Source organism: Vulpes vulpes, chromosome 2 (assembly GCF_048418805.1).
Source record: "Vulpes vulpes isolate BD-2025 chromosome 2, VulVul3, whole genome shotgun sequence".
NCBI lineage: Eukaryota > Metazoa > Chordata > Mammalia > Carnivora > Canidae > Vulpes > Vulpes vulpes.
This window is the reverse complement of record NC_132781.1, coordinates 118,745,603-118,771,153: the sequence shown is the minus strand read 5'-3', so window position 1 is coordinate 118,771,153 and position 25,551 is coordinate 118,745,603. Positions and strand designations below refer to the sequence as shown.

The 25,551-nt window shown below is 39.5% G+C and overlaps 2 protein-coding genes across 6 annotated transcripts in view; one reads left to right on the top strand and one right to left on the bottom strand.

Annotated features, from left to right (window-relative positions):
* Positions 1-3,223, top strand: part of SLC23A1 (solute carrier family 23 member 1) — a 13,084-nt gene extending 9,861 nt beyond the window's left edge. The window contains exon 15 of the mRNA XM_026017193.2: positions 2,701-3,223. The gene's annotated coding sequence lies outside the window, so the exon portion shown is untranslated. The remainder of the gene's footprint in view (positions 1-2,700) is intronic.
* PAIP2 (poly(A) binding protein interacting protein 2) lies at positions 1,192-25,551 on the bottom strand. 5 transcript variants are annotated; one of them, XM_072749679.1, is made up of 6 exons: positions 25,391-25,533; positions 24,513-24,715; positions 12,485-12,696; positions 5,960-6,123; positions 4,448-4,627; positions 1,192-2,212 (listed from the first exon to the last, which is right to left on the bottom strand). In XM_072749679.1, the coding sequence occupies exons 4-6, from the start codon at positions 6,095-6,097 to the stop codon at positions 2,156-2,158; spliced, it is 375 nt and encodes a 124-aa protein (XP_072605780.1). In that variant the 5' UTR covers positions 6,098-6,123; positions 12,485-12,696; positions 24,513-24,715; positions 25,391-25,533; the 3' UTR covers positions 1,192-2,155. The 5 variants fall into 5 exon arrangements, with proteins under 5 accessions (XP_072605780.1, XP_072605779.1, XP_072605782.1 ...); XM_072749678.1 differs by lacking the exon at positions 12,485-12,696 and having other exon boundaries at positions 25,391-25,527; XM_072749681.1 differs by lacking the exons at positions 24,513-24,715; positions 25,391-25,533 and adding an exon at positions 18,735-18,798.

Here is a 25,551-nt window from a genome sequence, read left to right as displayed (position 1 = left end):
GAAAACTAAGGCACAGAGAGATTAATTGACTTGTCCATGATCACTGGACTCACAACTAAGAAGTCTGGTTAGCCTATGCTCTCTATCATTGGTTACAATGCCTCTTTAATTCAAATTTATAATCTCCAATTATACTACATTATGGTAATTTGGCAGTATGTGGAAATTAACTCATTTATCCCTGTATGAACTTAGAGGATCTGTAAGCTTCACACATTTGGCACCCTGCTGTGCCACTTGTGGTACTTAGTTGTTAGAGACAGAGGGGACTGGCTGTATCATGGCTCCAAAAAGAAAGAGAGCCAAGTAGGATTATTTCTGCTTTAGAGTTTCCTAAAAATCTACCTATTTTGGGGTGCCTGGCTGGCTCAGTCAGTAGAGCATTAGATTCTTGATCTTGGGGTCATTAGCCTGAAGCCTGAACTGATGACCCCAAGATCAAGAGTCACATGCTCTACTGACTGAGCTAGTTAGGCACTCCAAGATGACTAAAACAACAACAAAAACCCTACCTGTTTATTGTCTTTTAAGGGAGCTATTAAAAAACACTGGGGCACCTGGGCATACCAAGCCCCCCCCCCCCCCCCCCCCCCATGGAGAATGTGAGCCAGAATAGACTACATGGCCTTTTTAACTTTGAGCCCAACAAACTCAAGAAAAGCACAGAGGACAGTATCAAGAACTGAGAAGGGCCATGAGGCAGAATTTTATGTAGAACCAGGGAATTGCTAGTTGGTTGACAGCCTATCCCAAAATAAAGACTAGCCACAAACGTATTATAAATAAGCTTGTGTGAGGGGAAAACAGAGATGACCCAGGTGAATCAAAATATCAAATCAGACCAGCAATGGCTTGTAAAGGGCAGAAGCCAATGGAGATTATACCAGAGTAAGGTTACCATTATATTGATCAACCAAAAAGTTTCCTAACATGGGTATCTACAACTGCCCTGACACTACAGCCTGAGGCAATCAAAGTGGGTTATGGAATGGGATATGGGGTTTATTTTACTACTGTATTTTGGACATTACATGCATAATGACCTACTTGACACTATGGAATCGAATAAAGCCTGCTCTCTTAGCAAATCTTGCCAGCAGGGTTGTCCTGAAGTACTGAGCCCACATTAAAGTGAGTATCAATCACCACAGGAGAGTCTGCATTCCAGCACCAATAAACACAAGCATCAGCTGAGTTCTACTATTATTTATTTTTTTAAATATTTTTGAAAAAATATAATTTTTTTACAATATTTTCAACTTAAACACTATTCACACTGAACACGTATGGCAGCTTAACCTACTCAAGTATGAAGTTTAAGAAGCCAAAACTGTTCTAGCTTTGTTAAAAGAAAAGTTGTGCTGTAGACTATTGTAGTGATGGTTAACAAAGCAAGGAAAAGCACCACTCAAATCATGTTACCATTACTTTGTTCAGTTGGATTGTGGTGGGTCAAATGTTACACTTCACAAAGGCATAGCTATGATGCAGTGACTGCTTAGAAGATGCAATTCTCAAATTACGTACTTCCTCAGTTGTAACACTAGAAGAATTCACTATGTCTTACGTGATTATATATACCATTGAAGCCAGGACTAGTTCTCATCTCATTACTACCTTATAACCTCAGTAACCAGACATACTTGTCTATACTGAATTATTTCAAATTAACAAGGCCTTCTTCAGAAAAAGGAGATTGTTTCTGATAGTTACAAATGCAAATTTAAGTCTAAACTGAGAAATATGCCTAACCAAAACTTAATTTAAATGTACTCATTTAAAAAAAGTTTAGACATTATTAACAAGTGTTTGCTAACCCTAAGGGACTAGTTTATCCTCAAAAAAAGACAATTCACTAAGATTTAGAGGTCATTTTAATTTGGGCTTTGTCACAACTTGACTGGTGCTTCTTTCCTCGCTGTCTTCACATCAAGCCATGGGGCCAATTCTATTTTCAGTAAATGTTTGACAGCTTATTACTTAATAACAGTCTCAGCACTTTTATTAAGCATGCAAGACTAACAAAACTTTGGCAATGCATAAGTGTAACACAGTGACAAGAGAGAGCTTTTACAATTAAGTCTTCTAATACTGCCTTCACAGTGTGGAAATTGTGCTACATCCACCAAAAGAGGGCCCCGTCTACTCAAATATTTTAGTACTTCACCCCAGGAACAAACTCCTTTGCATTTGGATTCAGATTGCTCTTGACCTGGAAAATAAGTACATAAAAAAAGCAAGTTCATTAACAGATGGTTTCAGATACTCAGAAGCATTCAACCCAGATCCACATGCAAAAATATCTTCCAAAGAATGTAAGATAAAAGAACTCAGCTTGTAAGGTTAAACTTAACCCCCAAAATCTATCTGTAGCAAGGAAAGAAGGAACCAGATATAAATTATATATTTATATGAAAACTTATCACCTTCTATAGGTAAAACAGGAATTGAAATTAAACTTGCTCAAGTGTAACCAGAAACCCACTAACTTTACACAAGTTAAAAAGGAGTCATAGAATAATGAATTCTGTTCATTTAAGTATGATATTTGATTTTAATTGTTTCATACTATGCAAAAATACTTAATGTTGAAATGACAAAGTAGATTGGGGAATTGTTTATGCATTAGAGTTTTGTTCAAGATCCTCATTCAAAATATGGAGTTGTCTTCATAAGATTGCTGTATTCTAATTCCCACAGGAAGCAAGGTTTATAACAGGAAAAGAAAACTACATGTGGAATCAGAAGACCTAAGATGGAATTCCAGTTCTGCTCCTAACTAATTTCCTATGAAAGCCTGGATAAGTCACTCTCTCTGGGACTTTATTTTTGTCTAAGTTAGGGGAAGAATGGGCCAAAGTCTCTAAGAACCACTCTTCTATACCTCTAAATCTTTACTTTGCTAGGCAGATATGTCAGCATACTGAGAATAGCTGGAGATTTGACTCCACCATAGTTGATAAAAGATGAAAAGAAATCAAGATGTATTCCAGGCCCTGAAATGTAGGAATGCTAATAGGCTTTTAGATAAAATCTGTACCCCTATATCACTTACTTCAAGACTAAAGCATATTAAATAACATGTTGGGGCAATAATTTAACTTTAGTTTCCTAATATATATACAACCGTTTCCATGGACAGGACATATTCTCACTTTTCTCAAGGGAATTGTATCTAAACTTTAAAAGTGTGAGGTTTAAATAAAAAAGCAGTGTTCTTGAATGTGTAATCTTTTGTCAGCTACAAAATAATGAGAAGGAAAGAACAATCTCAAATAGACTGCGTTGAATAAATCACTTTCTAGACAATTATACTGGGTCCACATTAAAGTTATACATTATGACCAGCAAAGGATTTTACTTATCAGAGCAAGCAGGATTATTGTGGAATGACTAATGCAGCCATAAGTAAGTTTATCTCAACAGACTATTCAGATCACACATCTGCTCAACTGGATTGTAATTTACTGCAACAAGTCTATACTACAATGTAAATTTCAGTGTTCTCCACATAGCCTGTTAGAAGAATGGTTCCCAAATGCCTGACGGGCAAGCTGGCAGTATGCTCTATGAAGGTTTTTTAAAAATTTACATGCCTAGACAACTGATTCTGCAAGTCTGGGATGTAGCTGAGGGACTAATTTTTGTTTTTATCGCCAGGGTAGGAAATCACTGCACAGTGAAAGAGAACTGCAAAAAATACTTCAGAGTCTAGGAGTAAATTCTAGAGAACTATCCTGTATAAACAATTAGAGTGTCAATATGGACAGAAAGGTCAACATTATGACTTCAAATCATTTATCTTAATTTTAGTAAACAACTCATTAGGTTCTACTCTAGTGCTGATGTTTATCATAATTCCTAAAAAACCTTTTACTGCAAATATACCACCCCAACAATGAGACATGGAGAGTAGCTAAGAATGCAAATAGGTTTGTGTTCTTTTTCTATCAAGAGCTTGCGGAAGTCCGTTAAATCCCAGTTCAAAAGGAAATTATTAGGCAAACTCAATGAAAATCTTGGGTCAGAAAAAACAACACTCCAAATTATCACCTTTCAGATAAAAATCTGCAAATTTTGCCAAATGTTTAAGGCAAAATGAAAGAGCAAAACTTCTTCGTCATGCTACTTTTGTATAGGCAAGTCACATGAACATACTGTGTACTTCCTTTGGATTAATGCTTTTAAGACATCCTCATATTGTAGGGCAACACAGTTCTTAAAACTAAAAGCAGTGGCAAGAAGTCTGTTAGTCTGAAACTAGCCCCAGAGTGTTGTCGGAAGTCATTCCATGTCATAAGTGAGACTGGGGGGCCCCTGTGTCCATAGTAAGCAGTACAATTTCTGAAGGGGAAGAATGTATAATTCTTCTTAAACAGATGATTGCTGGCTTTCCCATCTTATGGGAAAGATGAGCTAGTTTTAATAAGATGAAAAATAACTTTACCACAAGATCTTCCAGAGAAGAGCCATCATTGATAACAAGGTCATTAAATTGGTCTTGGATTTGGTCCATAGTTTGTGGGAGATCTCGAGCTGGAATAAACCACTCATGTTCTTCTTCTTCTTCCAGCATTTCTTGGAAACAGCGTTCAATAAATTCTTCTTCCCATAACTCCTCTTCTATCTAGATTTATAATAAACAATAACTTATAGCACATTTTGATAGGACATCACTAGGAATGGCTTAAAATATCTTGAATTAAAGTATTTAAAACCACAATATTGTAACTTTCTACTTTGCTTCTATGCCAAAAAAAAAAAAAAAAAAAAAGTGTCTACCATAAGACTAGGGAAGATCTGTTTAGGGTTTTGCTATCTTTCTTAGCAGAATATTCTTTTTTCCAATGAGGGTGGTGGGAAAGTAATAAAGGAGTGTTTTCATTGAGGAATTTGTCAGAATTACCTGTGATACTTTAAAACTATACAAACCCTAAACCCACCCAAAAATAACTAAAATTCTGTCAGGGCATGGGCATGGATAATTAAATCAAAACAGGGATACCTGGGTGGCTCAGTGGTTGAGCGTCTGCCTTTGGCTCAGGTCATGATCCTGGGATCCTGGGATCGAGTCTCACATTGGTATCCCTGCGGGGAGCCTGCTTCTCTGCCCCTCTCTCTCATGAATAAATACATAAAATCTTAAAAAAAAATTAAAAAATAAACCCAAAACAGCCCAAATCATTCTCATTTGAAATAAGACTACATTGTTTTACTCTTGAATATCCAGCACTGGATATGGCAAAATCAAATTGGCTACTGATTACCAAAGCCATGATCAGAGAGGAACTGGACACAAGATGGAAACAGATGACAGAAATATGGCAATAAAAGACAACATTCATCAATGTATGAGCATTCTCTAAAGAGAACAGTGGTGTCAGGTTTTCAGGCTTATCAGATTGAGAACCTCAGGTGAAAACAGCACAATTCTATACCCTAGTACACCTATGTCTGTCTGCTCCTAAACTTATATTCTCTTAAGAGCAATCTGATTGGTGTAAGCAGTAGTTTCTAAACCTAACTGCACACTGGAACCATTTGGGAAGTTTTTTTTTTTTTTTTTTTTTTAATGGTTTTATTTTAAAGTAATCTCTACACTCAACATGGGCTTGAACTCACAAACCTGAGATCAAGAGTCACCTACTCCACCAACTGAGCCAGGCAGGGACCCCCGATCTAGGGGCTTTTAAAAAACAAGTTTCCCCAGCTCCACCCTAGTCTTCCTGAATGAGAATATCTGGGGAGGGACCCTGAAAAAAAGCTCTTTAAGGTTAGTTATTTCAGTGAGCATACAAACTTGGTTGTAATCAGTATACAAATAAAATAGGAGTGGTGGCACATAAATCCATATATTTCACATATAAGGGACCACATAAACACATTTCAGGGATAAGTACAATTACACTGAGGGCTGTCAGGGGCTATGAGAAAGATGATGTTTGTAAACAAAACTAACTTGTCTGTTGAATTCTTCTTCGTTTTCCATCCACATGTACTCTGCAAATGGATTGTCATCTTCATGAGAATGACCATTAATAATCACATCTTCATTGATGATGCTTGGGCTGGTACTGCTGCGACTTGGATCTTTCATGGTTGGCGTTAGTTGTCGTTTTTAACCTTAAAAGGATAGTATATTTTGTCAGTCATTCTTTCAGTTCTTAGCACCTAATACCACTAGGCATCATGATTAGGTACCAGTTACACATGATATATTAATGAACATGAGAAATCAAGCAATTGGAAAGTTTCTCAAATGATCTTCATGTTTAAGAAATAGCCAAGAACAGCCTAGATTCATTTAGTGATGTTTTCTGATAATAGTCAATGATGGTAATCAACTGCTTGAATGTAATTCCTAAATCATCTGATTTTTAAAATACTCCCTATGGGGATCCTTGGGTGGCTCAGCAGTTTGGCACCTGCCTTTGGCCCAGGGCATGATCCTGGAGTCCTGGATCGAGTCCCACGTCGGGCTCCTGGCATGGAGCCCGCTTCTTCCTCCTCCTGTGTCTCTGCCTCTCTCTCTCTCTATCATAAATAAAAATAAAATAAAATAAAATACTCCCTATGCCTTGCTTTATAAAACAAGCATGGTCTGGAAGACTTAAGTCATCAAGTGACTTTATGAAAAGCAAAATTCTACTTTTAAAAACTGGTACTGGTACTAAAAAGCCCAGAGACTACAAATGAAAACAGACTTCTTAATAACCTCTCAGATCTTTTGACCTCATAGCACAGTCTCTATTTGCTTTAAATCTGGGACCATGTCAAGTTCCATGTCTGGATTTGTCCACTATACAATGAATTTCAGGCATCTAATCTATGTAATATGCATGCTTTTAAATGAGATAGTGTATTTCCAGACTGCTTTTTAAATTGTTTTATTTCATTCACAGTATATAATCAATATCTTTCCATCCAAGTTGATCAAACTACCCTGCTGAGAGAAAAACTTCTAGACTAAGTCCAAATGAAATCTCCAATAAGAAAAATGACATTAACATCTCAGGTTCACAGTAAAGGGTACATTAAGAAAATGCAACTTTGGGAAGTAGGGACAGCATTCAAAGCATAAGGCAAAACTCATCATGACTGTCATGGTGAGGAGGGATCTCCTCTAAGAATGTGAAAACTAAGAAAAAAAAAAAAAGTGAAAACTAGGGACGCCTGGGTGGCTCAGCAGTTGAGCATCTGCCTTCGGCTCAGGGCAGGATCCCAGAGTTCCAGGATCGAGTCCCACATTGGACTTCCCACAGGAGTCTGCTTCTCCCTCTGCCTCTCTCTCATGAATAAATAAATAAAATCTTTTTAAAAAATGTAAGGGAATCCCTGGGTGGCTCAGCGGTTTGGCACCTGCCTTTGGCCCAGGGCATGATCCCGGGATCGAGTCCCATATTGGGCTTCCTGCATGGAGCCTGCTTCTCCTTCTGCCTGTGTCTCTGCCATTCTCTCTGTCTCTCATGAATAAATAAAATCTTAAAGAATGTGAAAGCTATACCTCATATGAAGCTTCCTAATTTTCCTCCTTAGTGCTCTCTTCTCTATGAACCATTCCATATCATCAGCATCTCCATCTATCACGTCAAGGTTAGTGACAAGCCTATTGGACATATCCTAACATCATGGGCAGGTAGGGCACAACCCACTCTAATATTTCCTCCAGGCTCTTGGCCTTTACCACTTCCCAAAGGGTGGGCTTCTTTTTCATTCTGCACTGGAGTAAGCTCTTCTTCTTTACTTTCATGGGGGACATTTTCCATGTTTGGATTTTTCTCCTGCTTCCTCTTCCTGCAGGAATCAGAAGCAGTCTTCCTCTCTTAGCCTTGAAATCTGGGGCATCAATTGACCTAAAGACCTGTAACTTCCTCCTTACCTGGGCTATAGGCTCACTCATCTTCCAGGCATTAGCAAATCCGTACCCACAAATGACTACCAAACTCCAACTAGCTCAAGCACTTAATCTCTTTTTATGTGAGTAAAAGCAGAGCAGTATCTAAATATAGTAGGTCTGGTTTCTTATATACTACTCAATAGGTGATGACATGGTCTAACCCAGCTGATATATTGCTGGCTCAAAGTCTGAAGCATAAGGTTTAGATTCTACAATATTCTACTAATTCATTAAGTATGAAATTGCTAAAATTATATTTACATATAATAGGAGTCACTTGTACATAAAATCAAACAGCAGAGTGACTTGCGCCAAAGGGAGAAATCAGCATATCTAATATGAGAACAGAGTTTTGAAATCTTCAGGCTTGGGGCACCTGGGTGGCTCACTTGGTTAAGTGTCCGACTCTTGATTTTGGCTTAGGTAATGATTTCAGGGTCATGATATTGAGCCCCAAGTCGGTCTCTGTCCTGGGCGTGGAGCCTGCTTAAGCTTCTCTCTCTCCCCTTCTCCTCCACCCTCCAAACAAAAACAAACTTCAGGCCTTTTTACTCCAAAGTTACCATAATGAAGTAAAACACTAAAACTAAAACCTCCTACTACAAGTAGTTTTTTCCTTGGGTTTAAGGTTCAGTCCTTTAGATTTTTTTTTTTTTTTTAAAGTAGGCTCCAAGCCCAACGTAGGGATGGAACTTACAACCCTGAGATCAAGAGTCAGAGCTTGAGTAAGAGCTTACTGACTAGTAAGAGCAGTAAGAGCTTACTGACTCAGCCAGGTACCCCTCCTTGGGTAGGATTCATTTTATGGACTTATCCTTAAAGGTATGTAGAATATAACCTCATTCTGTTCATATAATGTGAATTTAGTTTAAGGTGGGAGTGGAGGGGGGGTGGCTTCTAACCTAACACACACTCGCATATTCTGAAATCCTGAACACTACTGACAATACCATCATGGCAGTGACATTTTTAGGTAAGAGGTCCTCAGCTAAAAATTACTCAACTTCTGCTCTACTTATTATTGTATACATGTGAAAAAGAGGCAGAGACAGACTGAGATTTATGAGTGGGTAGGATGAAAACATGATTTGGGTTAGGAAAAAGAGGCACTATAAAAGCAGGACAGAAAACAGACAATGGCTATCTTTGATTTATCACTAATCTTGTATGAAATAAAATCCTTTATTTTGATAACAAGTTCTTACTAAAAACCAATCAGTTCCTCTGAAGAAAATTACTCATTCTCCTATGTTAGGCATTACATTTTAGATTAGCCTCAAATATTATGAAAAGCAGGAGTCAATCCTGTTTTGCCCTGAATGAACTCTGTTTACTTTGCATGAGCTGATCAGCAGGTTCAAAGACACTGCAATTAATAACAGCTTTTGTTATTTTCCCAACATGTATCCTCCAACTTATACCCCTTAAATACTTCCTTTCAGAAGACCACAATATTAACAAGAGACTTATAGCTTTAGTTAAAATAAAAAAATTTACCACAGACTATGGGATATTCAATATTCAAATGGAATTGTGTAGTTAAGTAGCAACCATATGTTTGAGACATGTCCATTTAGAAGTACTTCTTGTTTTGAAGTACTTTTGAAAGAAGTACTTCTTTGTTTTGAAATAAGCCTCAGTGACTGAACGTACATCTACAGAGAAGTGCAAACTATGTTTTTAAAGAAAAATAATTTTCCATACAATTTATGAGCACAAGCCTTGTGTAAACAAGAAAAATCTGCCTCAGCAAATTCTATAGTTTGAGAATCCCAGGGGACTCCCTTCCCCCTTTCTTTGATGCCAACCATTAACAGAATATAAACAGAGTTTAGGAAAAAAAGGGCCTAATCTCTGTTTGACAAGGCCGTAAGTCAGCTTTCTGCGCATTATCCCCTTATCAAACAAGTTGTGGCTTTGGTATAGATCCTAGTGAAAGAGTCCATAAAGAACCATAGGTAAAATTACCTTATCAAGCAATATTTGGAAAGCAAATCATAACTGAAATCAAGAAAAAAGAACTGAAACCTGGACACTGACCATATACCTTAGAGAGCCAAGGGAAGGAACAACTCCTTACCAGACCACATTTCTGGCTACAGCCAAGCAAAGTGAAAATCAGGGTGATAAGGATCACTTACTTTCAGAACTCTGATAGACCTACAATCATTGAACACAAGGTGTTCTAATGTAATGTATCAAATTTTTAATTTTCTTATTCTTGACCCTTTTTGGACCACACTCTTTATATTTCATCTTCTGTGTGCCCTCCTGTTTTTAAAAAATTGGGTATGGGGTCACCTGGCCGGCTCAGTCTGTAGAGCACGTGACTCTTCTTTTTTAAAAAAGATTTATTTTGGAGAAAGAAAGAGAGAGTGTAAAAAAAATAATAAAAAAAATAATAAAAAAAAAAAAAAGAAAGAGAGAGTGCACAAGTGAGAGAGCACATGCGCAGTGGGGAGGGGAAAGGGAAAGAGAGCCTTAAGCAAATTCTGTGCTGAGCCTGACCAATGGGGCTTCATCCCAGGACAACTAAGAAATGGACATTTAACCAACTGCGCCACCTATGTGCTCCTTGTTGCTTTAAAAACTGGACTTTTTAAACTTTAAATTAGGTACAAAAAGCCATAAAAATGAGGTCTCATCAAATAGAGCATACTAATACAGAGAAATTATAAAAAACAACAACAAAGAATTTCTCAGTTGAAAAGTACAATAACCGAAATGGAAAATTTACTAGATGGATTACAACAAATTTGCTCAAGGAGGAAAAAGAAATCAGCAAACTTGAAGATTAAGTCAATTGAGGTTATTGAGCTTGAGGAAAGAAAGAAAACAATGAAGAAAAAAAAAGAACCTTAGAGACCAATGGGAAATCATCCAATGTAACAACATACACATAATGAAAATCTTGGAAGGAGAAGACAAAGGGCCAGAAGACATGGCTCCTTGGGGCACTTGGCTGGCTCAGTCAGTAGAGCATGTGACTCTTGATCTCAGGGCTGTGAATTCGAGCCGCATGTTGGGTGTAGAGACTGCTTAAAAATAAATCTTAGGGGTGCCTGGGTGGCTCATCAGACTTCAGATTCTCTTTCCCTCTGCCCCTCTTCCCCTGATAAGTAAAATCTTAAAAAATAGAAAAAAAATCCAAAAAAAATAATAAACCCAAAAGCCAAAAAAACCCAACAGCCCCAAACTCCTTCAATTTGATGAAATCTGTGTTACTCTACACATCCAAGAAGTTCAACAAACTCCAACTAAGATAAACTCAAAGTGATCCACATCAAGGCATATTATAATGAAATTATTGAAAGACAAAAGCAAGCGACACTTCGAAATCTCCAAAATAAGATTAACAGTTGATTTCACATCAGAAACCACAGAGGCCAGAAGACAAAGTGCTGAAAGACATTCAAAACAAAACTATTTTTCAAAAATTAAGCAGAAATTAAGACATCTCCAGATAAATTTAAAAAATGAGAGGGGCACCTCACTGGCTTAGTGGGTTAGCATTTGCCTTCGGCTCAGGTCACAATGTCAGGGTCCTGGGATCTAGTCCCATGTGGGGAGAAGGGGTCCCTGCTCAGCAAGGAGTCTGTTGACTCCCCCTTTGCCGTGCCTCCCCTCCCGACTCATGCTCTCAAATAAATATGTAAAATCTTTAATAAAAAGCGGGGGGGGGGTGGGGGCGTGGAGAACCCTGGGTGGCTCAGCAGTTTAGTGTCTGCCTTTGGCCCAGGGAATGATCCTAGAGTCCCGGGACAGGCCCTCTGCCTGTGTCTCTGCTTCTCTCTCTCATGAATAAATAAAGTCTTTAAAAAAAAAAAGGGTGGGGGGGAGAAAGCACACATTACCGGTACACCTGTCCTATAAGAAAAGGTGAGTCCTTCAGGCTAAATAAAACAAGGACACTGCAATATTAACCTGAATCCGTCTGAAGAAATAAAGAACAATGAAAAAGGTAACGACACAAATACAGAAATTAGTAATAATGTATTTTTGGCTTTTAACTCCTTTTTCTCTTAAAAGACAAATGCATAAAACAGTAATTATTATGCATGTTAATGGGCACACAATGTATAATTTTTGACAATAACATGAGGGGTGTACAGTGCTATAAAGGAGCTAAGTTTTTGTGTACTCTTGAAACTAAATTGGTATTAATTTAAGCTTGATGTCACAAACTAAGGTGATTACTAGGGAAATAACTTTTTAAAAAACATTTTTATTTATTCATGAGAGACAGAGAAAGACAGAGTGAGGCAGAGACACAGGCAGAGGGAGAAGCAGGCTTCCTGCAAGGAGCCCGATATGGGACTCGATTCCAGATCCAGGGATCAAGCCCTGAGCTGAAGGCAAACACTCAATCGCTGATTCACCCAGGCAACCCAAAAATAACCTTAAAAATATACAGTAAAGGGTATATAGCTGGGGCCTATCATCATCCTATCTGGAGGCAGCCAGAAAGCAGCAGCTTCAAGATTCCAAAGAGTCTGTGAGCTCCCAGCTTCTCTAACTAGGAAAAAGGTTTTCTTTAAAAAACAAAACAAAAAAATATAAGAAATGCTGGAAATAAAAGAGAAGTACCTGATTTGCTTGAGTGATGTCTGAGAACACAAAGCAGATTATGACTTGACAAATCACACAACTGGAGGGACACCTAGGTGGCTCAGCGGTTGAGCTTGTCTGCCTTCAGCTTGGGGCATGATCCCGCAGTCCCAGGATAGAGTACCACGAGGGGCTCCTTGCATGGAGCCTGCTCTGCCTCTGTCTCTGTCTCTCTCGTGAATAAATAAGATCTTTAAAAAAATAAAAATAAAAACACAACTGGGAACTAAATCATATCGATCTGTTGCTATGCATCAGACCCTTTAAAACTGGCAGAAATGGGGCACCTGGCTGGCTCAGTCAGTGGAGTGTGAAACTCTCAATCTTAGGGTTATAAATTTGAGCCCCATGTTGGGTGCAGAGTTTACTTAAAAATAAAATCTTAGGTGTGCCTGGGTGGCTCAGTTGGTTAGGTGTCAGACTCTTGGTTTCAGCTCAGGTCAAGATTTCATGAGTAATGGGATGGAGCCCTGTGTGGGGCTCCAGGTTCAGCCAGGGAGTGGGGCTTGAAGATTCCTCCCACAAGCACACCCTAGCTGTCTCTCCAATCAATCAATCTTAAGAAATAAATAAGATCTTAAAAACAAAACTGGCAGAAATGAACTAAGAAAGCCAGTAATTTCCCAATTTTTTAAAGTTCACTATTTACTTCAAAACCATGATCATGCTATAAAATTCTCAAATTATCAGAAAATAACTCAAAAATTATAATTTTGAGAAATTATAATTTTCATCCTTAATCTCATGCAAAGATTTATTATTCTTGAACTCAGGACTTCGAGATTAAGAGTCATATGCTCTATCAACTGAGCCAGCCAGGTGCCCCTTATGCAAACAATTTTTAAAATAATATCCTGGGGTGCCTGAGTGGTTAAGTGGCTGACTGTTGGTTTTGGCTCAGGTTATGACACATGCTCAGCTGGGAGTCTGCTTGAGGATTCTCGTTCTTCCTCTCCCTCTGCCCCTCCCTCTACTTACCCTCTCTCACTCTCTAAAATAACTCTTGGGGAATCCCTGGGTGGCTCAGCAGTTTAGTGGCTGCCTTTGGCCCAGGGCATGATCCTGGAGTCCTGAGATTGAGTCCTGCGTCAGGCTTCCAGCATGGAGCCTGCTTCACCCTCTGCCTGTGTCTCTGTCTCTCTATGTCAATCATGAATAAATAAGTAAAATCTTAAAAAATAAATAAATAAATAATAAATAAATCTTTAAAAAAAACAGTAATACTAACTCAGAACTAGTTTAATATATCTAGTAGTTGTTTGTAATAAGATTTCTCTAAATGAAAACCACAAAATAGTAAAAACAGTAATGTATCACCTTATACTTGCTTTGTTTTCAAGAATCATTAAAAATTTTTCATTTTTTAAAAATATTTATTTATTCATTCATTCATAGAGACACAGAGAGAAAGAGAGAGAGAGAGGCAGAGACACAGGCAGAGGGAGACGCAGGCTCCATGCAGGGAGCCCGACACGGGACTCTATCCCTCGTCTCCAGGATCACACTCCGGGCTGTAGGCGGCATAAACCACTGTGCCACCGGGGCTGCCCCATTAAAAAATGTTTAGACGGGGGGGAGGGGAAAAAAAAGTTTAGATAGCAGGTGTTCGTATACAGGAAATTTTGTTGGAAAAGAAACCATCAAAGTGAAAGAATGTATATGTAAACCATACACTATTTGGAGAAGAAACAAATACAAGGTAGATGTACAAAACAGGTCTAATACTGGGCACGTGGATGGCTCATTGGGTTAACTGTCCAACACTTATTCTCAGCTCAGGTCTTGATCCCAGAGTCGTGAGTTCAAGCCCTGTGTTGGACTCTATATCCAGTGTGGAGCCTACTTCAAAACCAAACCAAACCAAACCAAACCCAACCCAACCCAACCCAACCCCCAGGTCTAACAAATATACATTTTTTTCCTCTCCATCTCTACTCCTATCCAGAGGTAATCAGTGTTAAGAGCTTAGTATGTATCCTTTCATATCTTTTTGCTTATAGAAACAGACACAGAGGATTTTTATATTTTAATAGAATCATGCTGTAAATAAAGATCCATACTAGTCAACATGTACAGGTATACCTCACTTTCTTTTTTTTAAGATTTTATTTATTTATTAATGAGAAACACAGAGAGAGAGAGAGAGAGGCAGAGACACAGGCAGAGAGAGAAGCAGGCTCCATGCAGGGAGCCTGATGTGGGACTCGATCCCAACCTGAGCCAAAGGCAGATGCTCAACCACTGAGCCACCCAGGTGTTTTTATCTCACTTTTTAATGGATGAAGCAGCACTAATAATTACTAATAATTACTTAACTACTTCTCCCCTCTGATGCACCATCTACATTCCCAGCTTTTTGTTGTTGTTGTTACAAACAATCCTACTCTGATCACCCTTGCACACATAATCCTTTTCTATTTATGCTATCTGTATAATACACTTTAAGTGGGAATAGGAGTCAAAAGCCAAAAGCCATGAGCATTTGTAACTTTAAGACTGATTATTAGCCGAAATGTGGCAATGTACAATCTTGAAATACACTGAGTGCTCCCACTTCTCTATCTTAACAGTTCTGGACATAACTAATATATTTTATTTATTTTTTTTTAAACTTTTCACATTTATTACAACTCATTGTTCTTTTTCTCATTTTGTTTGTTTACATGCAACTAATATATTTTAGTTTTGCAATCAGACTCAAAGTAGAATCTCACTGTTTTTTCCTTTACACCCTCTGGGATATGCTTACTTGCTTAGAAGTCTCTTCCTACTCTGAGGTTTTATTTTTATATTTTCTCTCGTTAGTTTCACTTTTTTTTTTTTTACATTTAAATCTTTAATTCACATGAGACTAAGTATGATGTTAAGGATCTATATTTTCCCATGAATACATCACACACCATTATTTAACCAAGGCTTATTCCACGTATTTATAATTAAATTCCCACTTGTACTATGTTTCTAGAATATTTATTCTGTAATTGTAAAATATATACTGCTTTATCTTCAACTACCTTGAGAATTTTAAACCATAGTACAATGAATGCTTTGTACCTTTCATCTACAATCACCAACTGCCAGTGGTCATTTTCTTTACAGAATTTTTTTTTGCTTAAACCTAAGTTGCAGGGGCTTAGGTGATTGGGCACCCGACTCAATTTCAGCTCCAGTTATGACCTTGGGGGTCAAAGAGTTTGGTCCCCATCAGGCTCTGAGCTTAGCACGGAGTCTGCTTGAAATTCTTTCTTGCCCTCTGTCCTCCCTCTCTCTATCCACACTCTTGTTCTCTTTCTAAAATAAATAAATCTTTATTTTCTTTAAAATTTTTTTTATTATTTTTATTATTTTTAAAATTTTCTTTTTAAGGTTTTATTTATTTGAATTTTTTTTTTTAATTTTTTATTTATTTATGATAGTCACAGAGAGAGAGAGAGAGAGGCAGAGACACAGGCAGAGGGAGAAGCAGGCTCCATGCACCGGGAGCCCGACGTGGGATTCGATCCCGGGTCTCCAGGATCGCGCCCTGGGCCAAAGGCAGGCGCTAAACCACTGCGCCACCCAGGGATCCCGGTTTTATTTATTTGAAAGAGAATGAGAGCAAGAGCTAGAGCAGGGAGAGGGACAGAGGAAGAGAAGCAGACTCCCTGCTGAGCAGGGAGCCCAATGCGGAGCTCAATCCTAGGACTCTGAGACCATGACCTGAGAGGATGGCAGCCGCTCAACCGAGCCACCCATGCACCCCAATAGACAAGTACCTAAAAAAAAAATGTAAGTTACAAACATCATGATCATTCATTGTTAAATATTTCAGCACAGTATCTTATTGTTTTGATTACAGTAGCCTTTCAGTAAGTTTTTTTTTTTTTTTTTTAGTTTTAATACTTAGTAGTACAACTCCCACCTCCTGGTTTCTTTCTTTGGGGCAGGGGCAGTGAAAATCTTGTACATATATTCTTCATACGAACTTTAAGGTTTTTGGGGGGAAGGGGGGGAACACGAGCAGAGGTAGGGGCAGAGAGAGAATCTCAAGCAGACTCTGCCCTAAGCCTGGAGCCCAACATGGGGCTTGATCCTACCATGAACATCATAGCCTGAGCCAAAATCTAGAGTTGGATGCTTAATTGACTAAGCTACCCAGGCACCTCTTCATATAAACTTCTTGTCCATAATAGTCTGACTGGAATTTTATTAAATTTTACAACTTAATCAGGACTGATACCAGTCTTTCCAATGAACACTAAAAAATGCTGGAGGAGGGGTGCATGGGTGGCTGAGTTGGTTTAGTGGCCAACTTTTGGTTTTGGCTTAGGTCAAGATCTCAGGGTAGAGAGTGAGCTCCACGTCAGGCTTTCTGCTCAGCAAGGAGTCTGCTTCTCCTTTCCCTCTGCCCCTCCCTATACCTGCATATTTTCTCTGAAATAAATTAATATAAAAAAATAAAAATTAAGGTGTTAGAGGACTTTTAAAAAATTTACTTGACAGTGTGATAGCAAGAGAGAGAGTATGAGCAGGAGGGAGTGGGAGAGGCAGCCTCCCTGCTAAGCTGGGACCATGACTTGCACCAAAGGTGGACGCTTAACAGACTGAGCTATCCAGGTGTCCCTGAATGACATATTTTCAAAGAAACCTTTAAAAGCCCTCAAGTGGGGCAGCCCGGGTGGCTCAGCGGTTTAGCACCGCCTTCAGTCCAGGGCGTGATCCTGGAGACCCAGGATCGAGTCCCCTGTCGGGCTCCATGCATGAAGCCTGCTCCTCCCTCTGCCTGTGTCTCTGCCTCTCTCTGTGTGTCTCTCATGAATAAATAAAAATCTTTAAAAAATAAATAAAAGCCCTCAAGTATTGACATGAAAGTAAAATGGGAATTCAGAGAACATGGTGGAATTTTAAAGATTTATTTACTTAAGAGAGAGCATGTATATGTACTCTGATAAATGAAAAATCTTAAAAAAAAATACAAATGGCCAATAAATACACGAAAAGAGGCTCAATATTATCAACAATAGGGGAAGCGCAAATCAAAATCACAATGAGATCCCACTTTACACTAAAATGATTGTAATAAAAAAATAGATACTAACAAGTATCGGGGTGAAGGTGGAGAAATCCCTCATTTACTGCAGATAGAACGCTAAAATGATGCAGCTGCTTTGAAATAGTATGGCAGTTCCTCAAAAGATTAAACATGGAACCCAGCAATTATACTCCTAAATATATACCCAAGAAATATGAAAATACATGCCTACACAAAACTTGTACACAAATGTTTACAGCAGTTATTATTCAAAATAGCCAAAAAGTTATTAAAACCCAGTGGTCCACCAACTATATAAATACTATCTATGTCCATACTACAGAATTTTACTCGATAATTAAAAAAACAGGGATGCCTGGGTGGCTTAATGGTTGAGTGTCTGCCTTTGGCTCAGGGTGTGATCCCGTAGTCCCGGGGTCTAGTCCCACATAAGGCTCCCTACAAGGAGCCCGCTCCTCCTTCTGCCTATGTCTCTGCCTCTCTCTCTGTGTGTCTCTCATAAATAAATCAATAAAATCTTAAAAAAAAAAAAGGTTAAATACTTGATACATGCTATATCTTAAATAAACATTGAAAACATAACAGTAAGTAAAAGGAGTCCATCACAAAGTGCCACGTATTATATGAAAGCTAAGGGGTAACAAGCTTCTAAAATTGTGGTGATGGATATACAATTCTATGAATATCCTAAAAATCACTCTGCCATATACTTCATTTTTTAAAGATTTCATTTATTTATTCATGAGACAGAGAGAGAGGCAGAGGGAGAAGCAGGCTCCCTGATGCAGGACTTGATCCTGGGACTCTGGGATTGCACCAGGAGATGAAGGCAGCCGCTTATCTACTGAGCCACCCAGGTGTCCCTCCCTTAGCTTCTGATAAACTGATCTCTTCCTTCCTCATATCTAGTGTTTCCCAACTTTATTAGAATGCTTTTCAGACTAACACTATTAATGGATACAAGTAAGAGTTCGTGAAACAATGCACACTTGGATTAAGATTGACAGCACATATGGTCCTGGGCGAATTAATTAAAGTATGGACTCAAAATATAATACCAGAAGCACTAACCCCGGGACCACGCCCTGAGCTCAAGCAACCGCTCAACCACTTGAGCCACCCAGGCATCCCTGCCCTTTACTTTAAATAAGTGACTTCTATCTAGCTCATGAGAGCTGTTAAAAAAATATTCATTACCTACAGGGATTAGTAGGTGGCAAGAGATGTTTTGTTACATCTTTTGAGTTTAAAATGGATTATCTAAAAAAAAATAAAAAATAAAAAAAATAAAATGGATTATCTATTAAAAATTCAACTTCAATAAGCCCCTACTTTAATTCCATTGATTTTTTTCTACTTTTTAAGTTTTTTTTAAGATTTCTATTTATTCATAGAGAGAGAGAGAATAAGAGGCAGAGACACAGGCAGAGGGAGAAGCAGCTCCATGCAGAGAGCCCGACGCGGGACACGATCCAGGGTCTCTAGGATCACGCCCTGGGCTGCAGGCGGCACCAAACTGCTACACCACCAGGGCTGCCCTTAACTTGTTTTTTCACTCTATTTTCCTTTCCTCTCTACTTAATTTCAGCCAATTTACTGTTTTTCAAGCTGACAAATGTTTTTCAACCTTTCATTTAATAAAAAATTTTAATCTATAAATCTCCTATACAGAACATAGTTCTCATCAATCTTAGCTAATTACAAATTATTTAATTTATAATGAACCACAGATTATATGGAAGAATATTTTTAAAATTTCCAAGTGGTGTGAGAATGGTGAAAATTAACAAGACAGGAAACAACAAATGCTGGAAAGGATGTGGAGAAGGGGAACCCTCTTGCACTGTTGGTGGGAATGTGAACTGGTACAGCCACTGTGGAAAACTGTGTGGAGGTTCCACAAAGAGTTAAAAATAGATCTGCCCTACGACCCAGCAATTGCACTGCTGGGGATTTACCCCAAAGATACAGATGCAGTGAAACACCAGGACACCTGCACCTCGATGTTTATAGCAGCAATGTCCACAATAGCCAAACTGTGGAAGGAGCCTCGGCGTCCATAGAAAGATGAATGGATAAAGAAGATGTGGTCTATGTATACAATGGAATATTACTCAGCCATTAGAAACGACAAATACCCACCATTTGCTTCGACGTGGAAGGACCTGGAGGGTATTATGCTGAGTGAAATAAGTCAATTGGAAAATGACAAACATTATATGTTCTCATTCATTTGGGGAATATAAAAAATAGTGAAAGGGAATAAAGGGAAAGGAGAGAAAATGAGTGAAAATATCAGTGAGGCTGACAAAACATGAGAGACACCTAACTCTGGGAAACGAACAAGGGGTAGTGGAAATGGTGGGCGGGGGTTTGGGGTGACTGGGTGATGGGCACTGAGGGGGGCACATGGGATGAGCACGGGGTGTTATGCTATATGTTGGCAAATTGAACTCCAATAAAAAAAATAAATTTCCAAGTGGTTAAGGTTCTTTTGGTTACACTTTGGTCCCTGACTTCTAGTTTTATTTCATTATGTTATAAAATGTTGCCAAAAGAATCTTCATTTTTTGGGACTTATTACAATTTTGTTTGCAGACAGCTATGGTTTTTGCAAAATGTCCTTTGGGCCTGAAGAGAAAAATATGTGATTTCTACTTTAAGGTACACACACACAATATTTACTTTATCTGTTAAATTCTGAAAGTGGTGTTGAGAGATTATTTGACCCAGCTCATAAAATTTATCATTTTTTGAAAACTGATGTTTGGTTTAATGTCTTCCATCATAAGTTCATGTTTATTTTTCCTAGTTTCTTTTTCTGTTAAAGGATTTTATTTTTATTTATTTGACAGAGTTAGCCAGATCAAGTGAGCTTGAGCATGGGAGAGAGGGTAGAAGCAGGCTCCCTGCTGAGCAAGGAGCCAAAGTGAGGCTCTCAGGGCTGGATCCCAGGACCCCAGAAACATGACCTGTGCTGAAGGCAGATGCTTAGCCACCTAAGCACCCTTTCTTAGAGCTTCTTACATTCTATTCCTGTACTCCCCCCCCCCAAATTTTACATTTAAGTGATGTCTACACCCAACGTGGGGCTCAAACTCACAATCCCGAGACCAAGTCACATGCTTTACCAACTGAGCCAGCCAGGCATTCCTATTTTTTACTTTTTAAAAAAGATTTTATTTCAGAAGAGAGAGTATGTGCACATGCGAGCAGGAGGGGCAGAGGGAGAGGGAAAAGCAGACTCCCCACTGAACAGGAAATGCAACTCGGAGCTTGATCCCAGGACCCTGTGATCATGACCTGACCTGAAGGCACATGCTTAACTGAGCTACCCAGGTGCCCCTATTTTCCTATTTTTTAATAGAGGTTTTAAGATACTGCATTTATTTTCTGTGACTTACAAACTACTGAGGAGTATCAGTTTTCTCCCCCAAGTATGATATAATTGATATCAGCACCGTAACGTTTAAGGTGTACAGGATAATAATGTGACATATCTATTGTGAAATTAGGATAGATTTACACAGATCTCTATGAATTAAAACCAGGCTCTATATACCCCCAACTAATTCAAGACATTTTCTTTTAAAGTTATTTATTTAAGGGATGCCTGGGTGGCTCAGCAGTTGAGTGTCTGCCTTTGGCTAGGGTTGTGATGCCTGAGTCCTGGGATGGAGTCCCAAAATCGAGACCCACATCGGGCTTCCTGCATGAAGCCTGCGTCTCCTGCTCTCTCATGAATTAAAAAAAAAAAAAAAAAAAAATTTTTTTTTCAGAGAGTGAGTGAGAGCCAGCAAGCACAAGCCAGGGAGAGAGGCAGAGGGAGAAGCAGACTCTCCGCTGAGCCTAATGAGGGGCTCAATCCCAGGACCCCGCGATTATGACCTGAGCTGAAGGCAGACACCTAAGCAACTGAGTCACCCGGCGCCCCAATTTAAGACACTGAGAGTGCTTTCTCTTGTTCAGGCTATCCAACCCAATTCCTGCTCCCAGACAAGAACCTTTACTATGATTCTACTTAACCCCATTTCCTTCCTCCCTATCTCCGTGTTTAATTTAAGCAGTGTTAATTTCATATTATTTCATTTTCCCTTAGGTATAGATCTTTTAGAAGAATTTCTGAACCGAACACTTAAAATTCACATTATTGTCTGTTTACAGTTTATTAGAATCATTGCTCATCATTGTTTCTTTTATTATCTTCCCCTAACCTGACATGTTAGTTTTGGCTTTATATTTCCTCAAAAGGTTACCTGAAGGTATTTATTTCTATGCCACTGCATGTCTGAAAATGGCTTTTGCTTTCATGTTTGAATAGTAATTTTACATGAGACAGATTTAAACTTGTCCTTTCTATCATCTGCAAATATTCCAGCTTTCAGTGTTGTATTCTTTCTTTTATAAAGATCCTGTTCTGGTGAGAGTCTAACATGAGAGCTTAACACATGAAGAAATCTCACCAGATTTTGGTTAGGTGAGAGCAGTTTTTTCCTATTAATGCTATTAATGCTTTCAATCTACAAACTCACATATTCAGCTGTTTCTTCCCTCCCAAAATGCCTCTTTCACCTAATGGTTTCTAGAAAAAATTTAAATATGGAAATCTTTTAAGTCTTACAAACTTTTTCCCCTTGTTTCACCTCTAAAGAATTTTCATTAAAATTCAAATAGAAGTGTACCTGGGTGGCTCAGTTCATTAAATGCCCAACTTTTGATTTTGGCTCAGATCATTATCACAGGGTACTGGGATGGAGCCCTTTGTCAGGTTCAACACTCAGTGGGGAGTATGCTTGTCCCTCTCCCTCTGCCCCTCCTCCTGCTCATGCTCTCAGATAAATAAAATTTTTTAAAAATTCAAATAGAGTCCTCTCTTCTTTCCTTAATCTGACTCCACAGGCACCTTTTCTTATTCCACCAGGCTGTCTTCTGAAGTACTGTGATTTCTTAAACTTAACTGTAGACACATTATTATCATAATTAGTTGTCTCTCTAGCAGTTAGTGAGAAAGGATAAAGAAATTTCTACTTCAGCTTGTTTTCCATTCAAATTTGTAAGCAGTACTGAAGTTTTCGTTTTAATGTTTGGCAGTATACATTAATGATTAAAAGCAGGGGCTCTAGAATCCAAGGGCAAGTTATTTAACCCCTTCATGTCTCAGATTCCCCATCTATTAAGTGGATAATAATTACAGAATCTAGGCACAGAGCCTGGCCCATGACACTATTATCTATTTTGGTGCTTATTAAACATTTAGATCAAAGGTTGCTGTAGCAAGGTATAAGGTAAAAAATATAAAATTTCAAAAACCCGTAGGAGTCAAACATCAAAAAAACGAGGACTTTAGCCCTAATCTCAACTAGGTGTAACAAAGGTGATCGGGTGAGAGTAAGGATGGCTCAGCACTGCGTATCACATCACTACTGACAAAAGCTCAAAGCACATCAGAAACGCCATTCTTATTCATAAAAACTGATACAAAAAATAAGCAGATGGGGGTACACCTAGATGGCTCAGTCGGTTAAGCATCTGACTCTTAATTTCGGCTCAGGTCATGATCTCAGGGTCATTAAGAATGAGCCCTGTGTGGGGCTCTGCACTTGGGTGTAGAGCCTGCTTAATTAAGATTCTTTTCCTTTCTCTCCACCACTCTCCTCTCCCCCTACTGCCCCACTCACTCTACAAATCAATAAATGTAAAAATATACAAGGTTAAAAAATAAGCTGAAACAATTCAAACCTCTAAGTCTACACTATCCAATGCGGTGGCCAATAACTACATACGGCTATTTAAATCTAAACTAGAGGGGATCCCTGAGTGGCTCAGTGGTTTAGCACCTGCCTTCAGCCCAGGGCGTGATCCTGGAGTCCCAGGATTGAGTCCCACATCAGGCTCCCTGCATGGAGCCTGCTTCTCCCTCTGCCTCTCTCCCCCTCTCCCTCTCTGTCTCTCACAAATAAATAAAATCTTTTTTAAAATATCTAAATTAGAATAAAAATACGTACCTAATAAAATAATCTCTCAAACTTTTATTTCCTCAATTTCAAAATGGGCAAGATAAAACTTGCTCTGCCTGTATAAGGTTATGATAATGAGTAACTTTGTAAATTACAAAAATATGTAAAAGCACCAAAGGAAGGGGCCTGAGGCCTTATTTTCTACCTTCTTTCACCGCTCACAACATCCATGAAATTGCTACGCTAACAACATTTTACAAATGTTTATATCTTCTATCGAAATTGGAGCATCATTCACTAGAGTCATAAAGGGATAAACCTGAATAAGGTGTACAGTGCTTACTGAAGTAAGAGCCTACTATAAACTTACTCTGTTCTGAAGAGGGTAGAGATCATCTACCTCAATTCATGCTCATCAGTAGCAACATATATATAATAAAACCCTCCCAGCTCCCAAGCCTTTAACCATCCCAGGGAGCTTCCACTGCCTAACACCCAACCCTTAAAGAGATAAATAGGCTGTCATTTTTGGAAAGTCACCTATCTTTATTTGTTGCAGACACTTATTTGTGAGAAAAGATTAGTCTTGTACAAATTTACAATTAACAAGTAGCATAAACAAGCTAATGTGTCCCAAATAGCCTTTCACAAACCGGAGTCAGAAGCACAAACCAGCAAACACATTAAAAATCCTTAGATCCTTTTCTTATTTCCTAACATAACCCTGTAGCGGTTGGAATATCAAAGGCTATTCTGAAGAAAATGCAAACACCACCTGCTCAACAGCAATTTGTGAAAAATCATGCCATGAAACTACAGTATTTGGCAGCACACGAAAACGGGAAGTTATCTTCTCTTGAAATAAATGTCAAAACCTGTCAGCTGTTAGACTTTTCCCCACGGAAGATCAGAAGCCAAATCCCTTCCTGAGTTTGAGGTTTCGGTGAGGTGATGGGGCTGCAAAATCTGGGCAAACAAGGCAACAAAAGGAAGCAGAAAAGGCCCCTTTTTGACTCACCAGAAAACCAAACTGCTGGCTGTTTCAATAATGTCTCGAAAAGACAAATTTCACCACAGGCCACGTAATTTTAGTGGCAGTGGGGAGTAGGCACATAGTGGAAGAGAAATGAAGAGGACGGGAATCCAAAAATATGAATCGGATGGGCCTTAAAGTTCATCTGGCTCACAACCCTCCCGGAGTAAAGGTCCAGCCCTCCAATCCTGAGCATGGGAAACGAAAATAAAATAAAAATAAACTGAAAATAAAAGAAAGAATAAAGAATGAGTGAAGGTGAAGAAAAGGGAGAAAGCGGATCAGAACGGCACTGGCCCGAGGACGACCGCAGAAGGCTCCCCTAGAGCGCTCGCCAGCCCGCCAGTCCCTCCGCCCCTTTCTCTTCCCCTGCCCCAGCTACGGGAGCAGTGCGCAAGCGCCGCAAGTAGGGGCTCCGCGTGGCGACGCGCAGGCGTAAACAGGGGAGAAACAATGAGCTTTGTTGCCGTAGCGGCGGGGGGGGGCGGGGGGGGCGGGGGGGCAGGGGAAAGGGTACTAGCGAGGAGGTGAAGAAGTGGAGGGGGGAAGGCACGAGAAAGTGCTATCCCGGCAGCCCTCGCGCGCCATCGAAGACCCGGATAGAGTGCTGCGAGATCCAAATCATAAATAATAATGACAATGAGAAAAAAAGCGACGGCCATTTCTCAGAGAAGAGCCGAAGTCAGTCCCAGCTCATCGCTCGGACGCGACTAAGGGTGCAAGGAATAAGGAAAGCCATACGAGACTTGGCGGCCAACAACCCGGGGGACCCTCCAGGTCCCTCAACCGTTGCCGAGGTGTTGTCCCTCGACCGCCGCGGTCGCCGCACCCTTCTGGCCGCTCTGCCCGAGGGAACCCCTCACCCAGTGCACGGCAGCGGGGACGGCAGCCAACGAATCCGGTCGGCCTCCGCGGATCTCCACAGGCAGCGCCGCTCCCCCGCTCGACGCGCGCTTCGCCCGCCGCCTCCCTTCTCCAGTCCAAACAAACACCCCAGCCCGGAAGTGACTTCACTTCCGCCGCC

Bases quoted from the DNA above. Each gene is read 5' to 3' on its own strand.
- PAIP2 (XM_026017200.2), bottom strand. From the start codon at position 6,097: ATGAAAGATCCAAGTCGCAGCAGTACCAGCCCAAGCATCATCAATGAA. The intron at 4,628-5,959 runs GTTAGTTTTGTT...TTATAAATCTAG, and splicing joins AAGAAGAATTCAACAGACAA to ATAGAAGAGGAGTTATGGGA. The intron at 2,213-4,447 runs GTAAAGTTATTT...CTTATTTTCCAG, and splicing joins CTTCTCTGGAAGATCTTGTG to GTCAAGAGCAATCTGAATCC.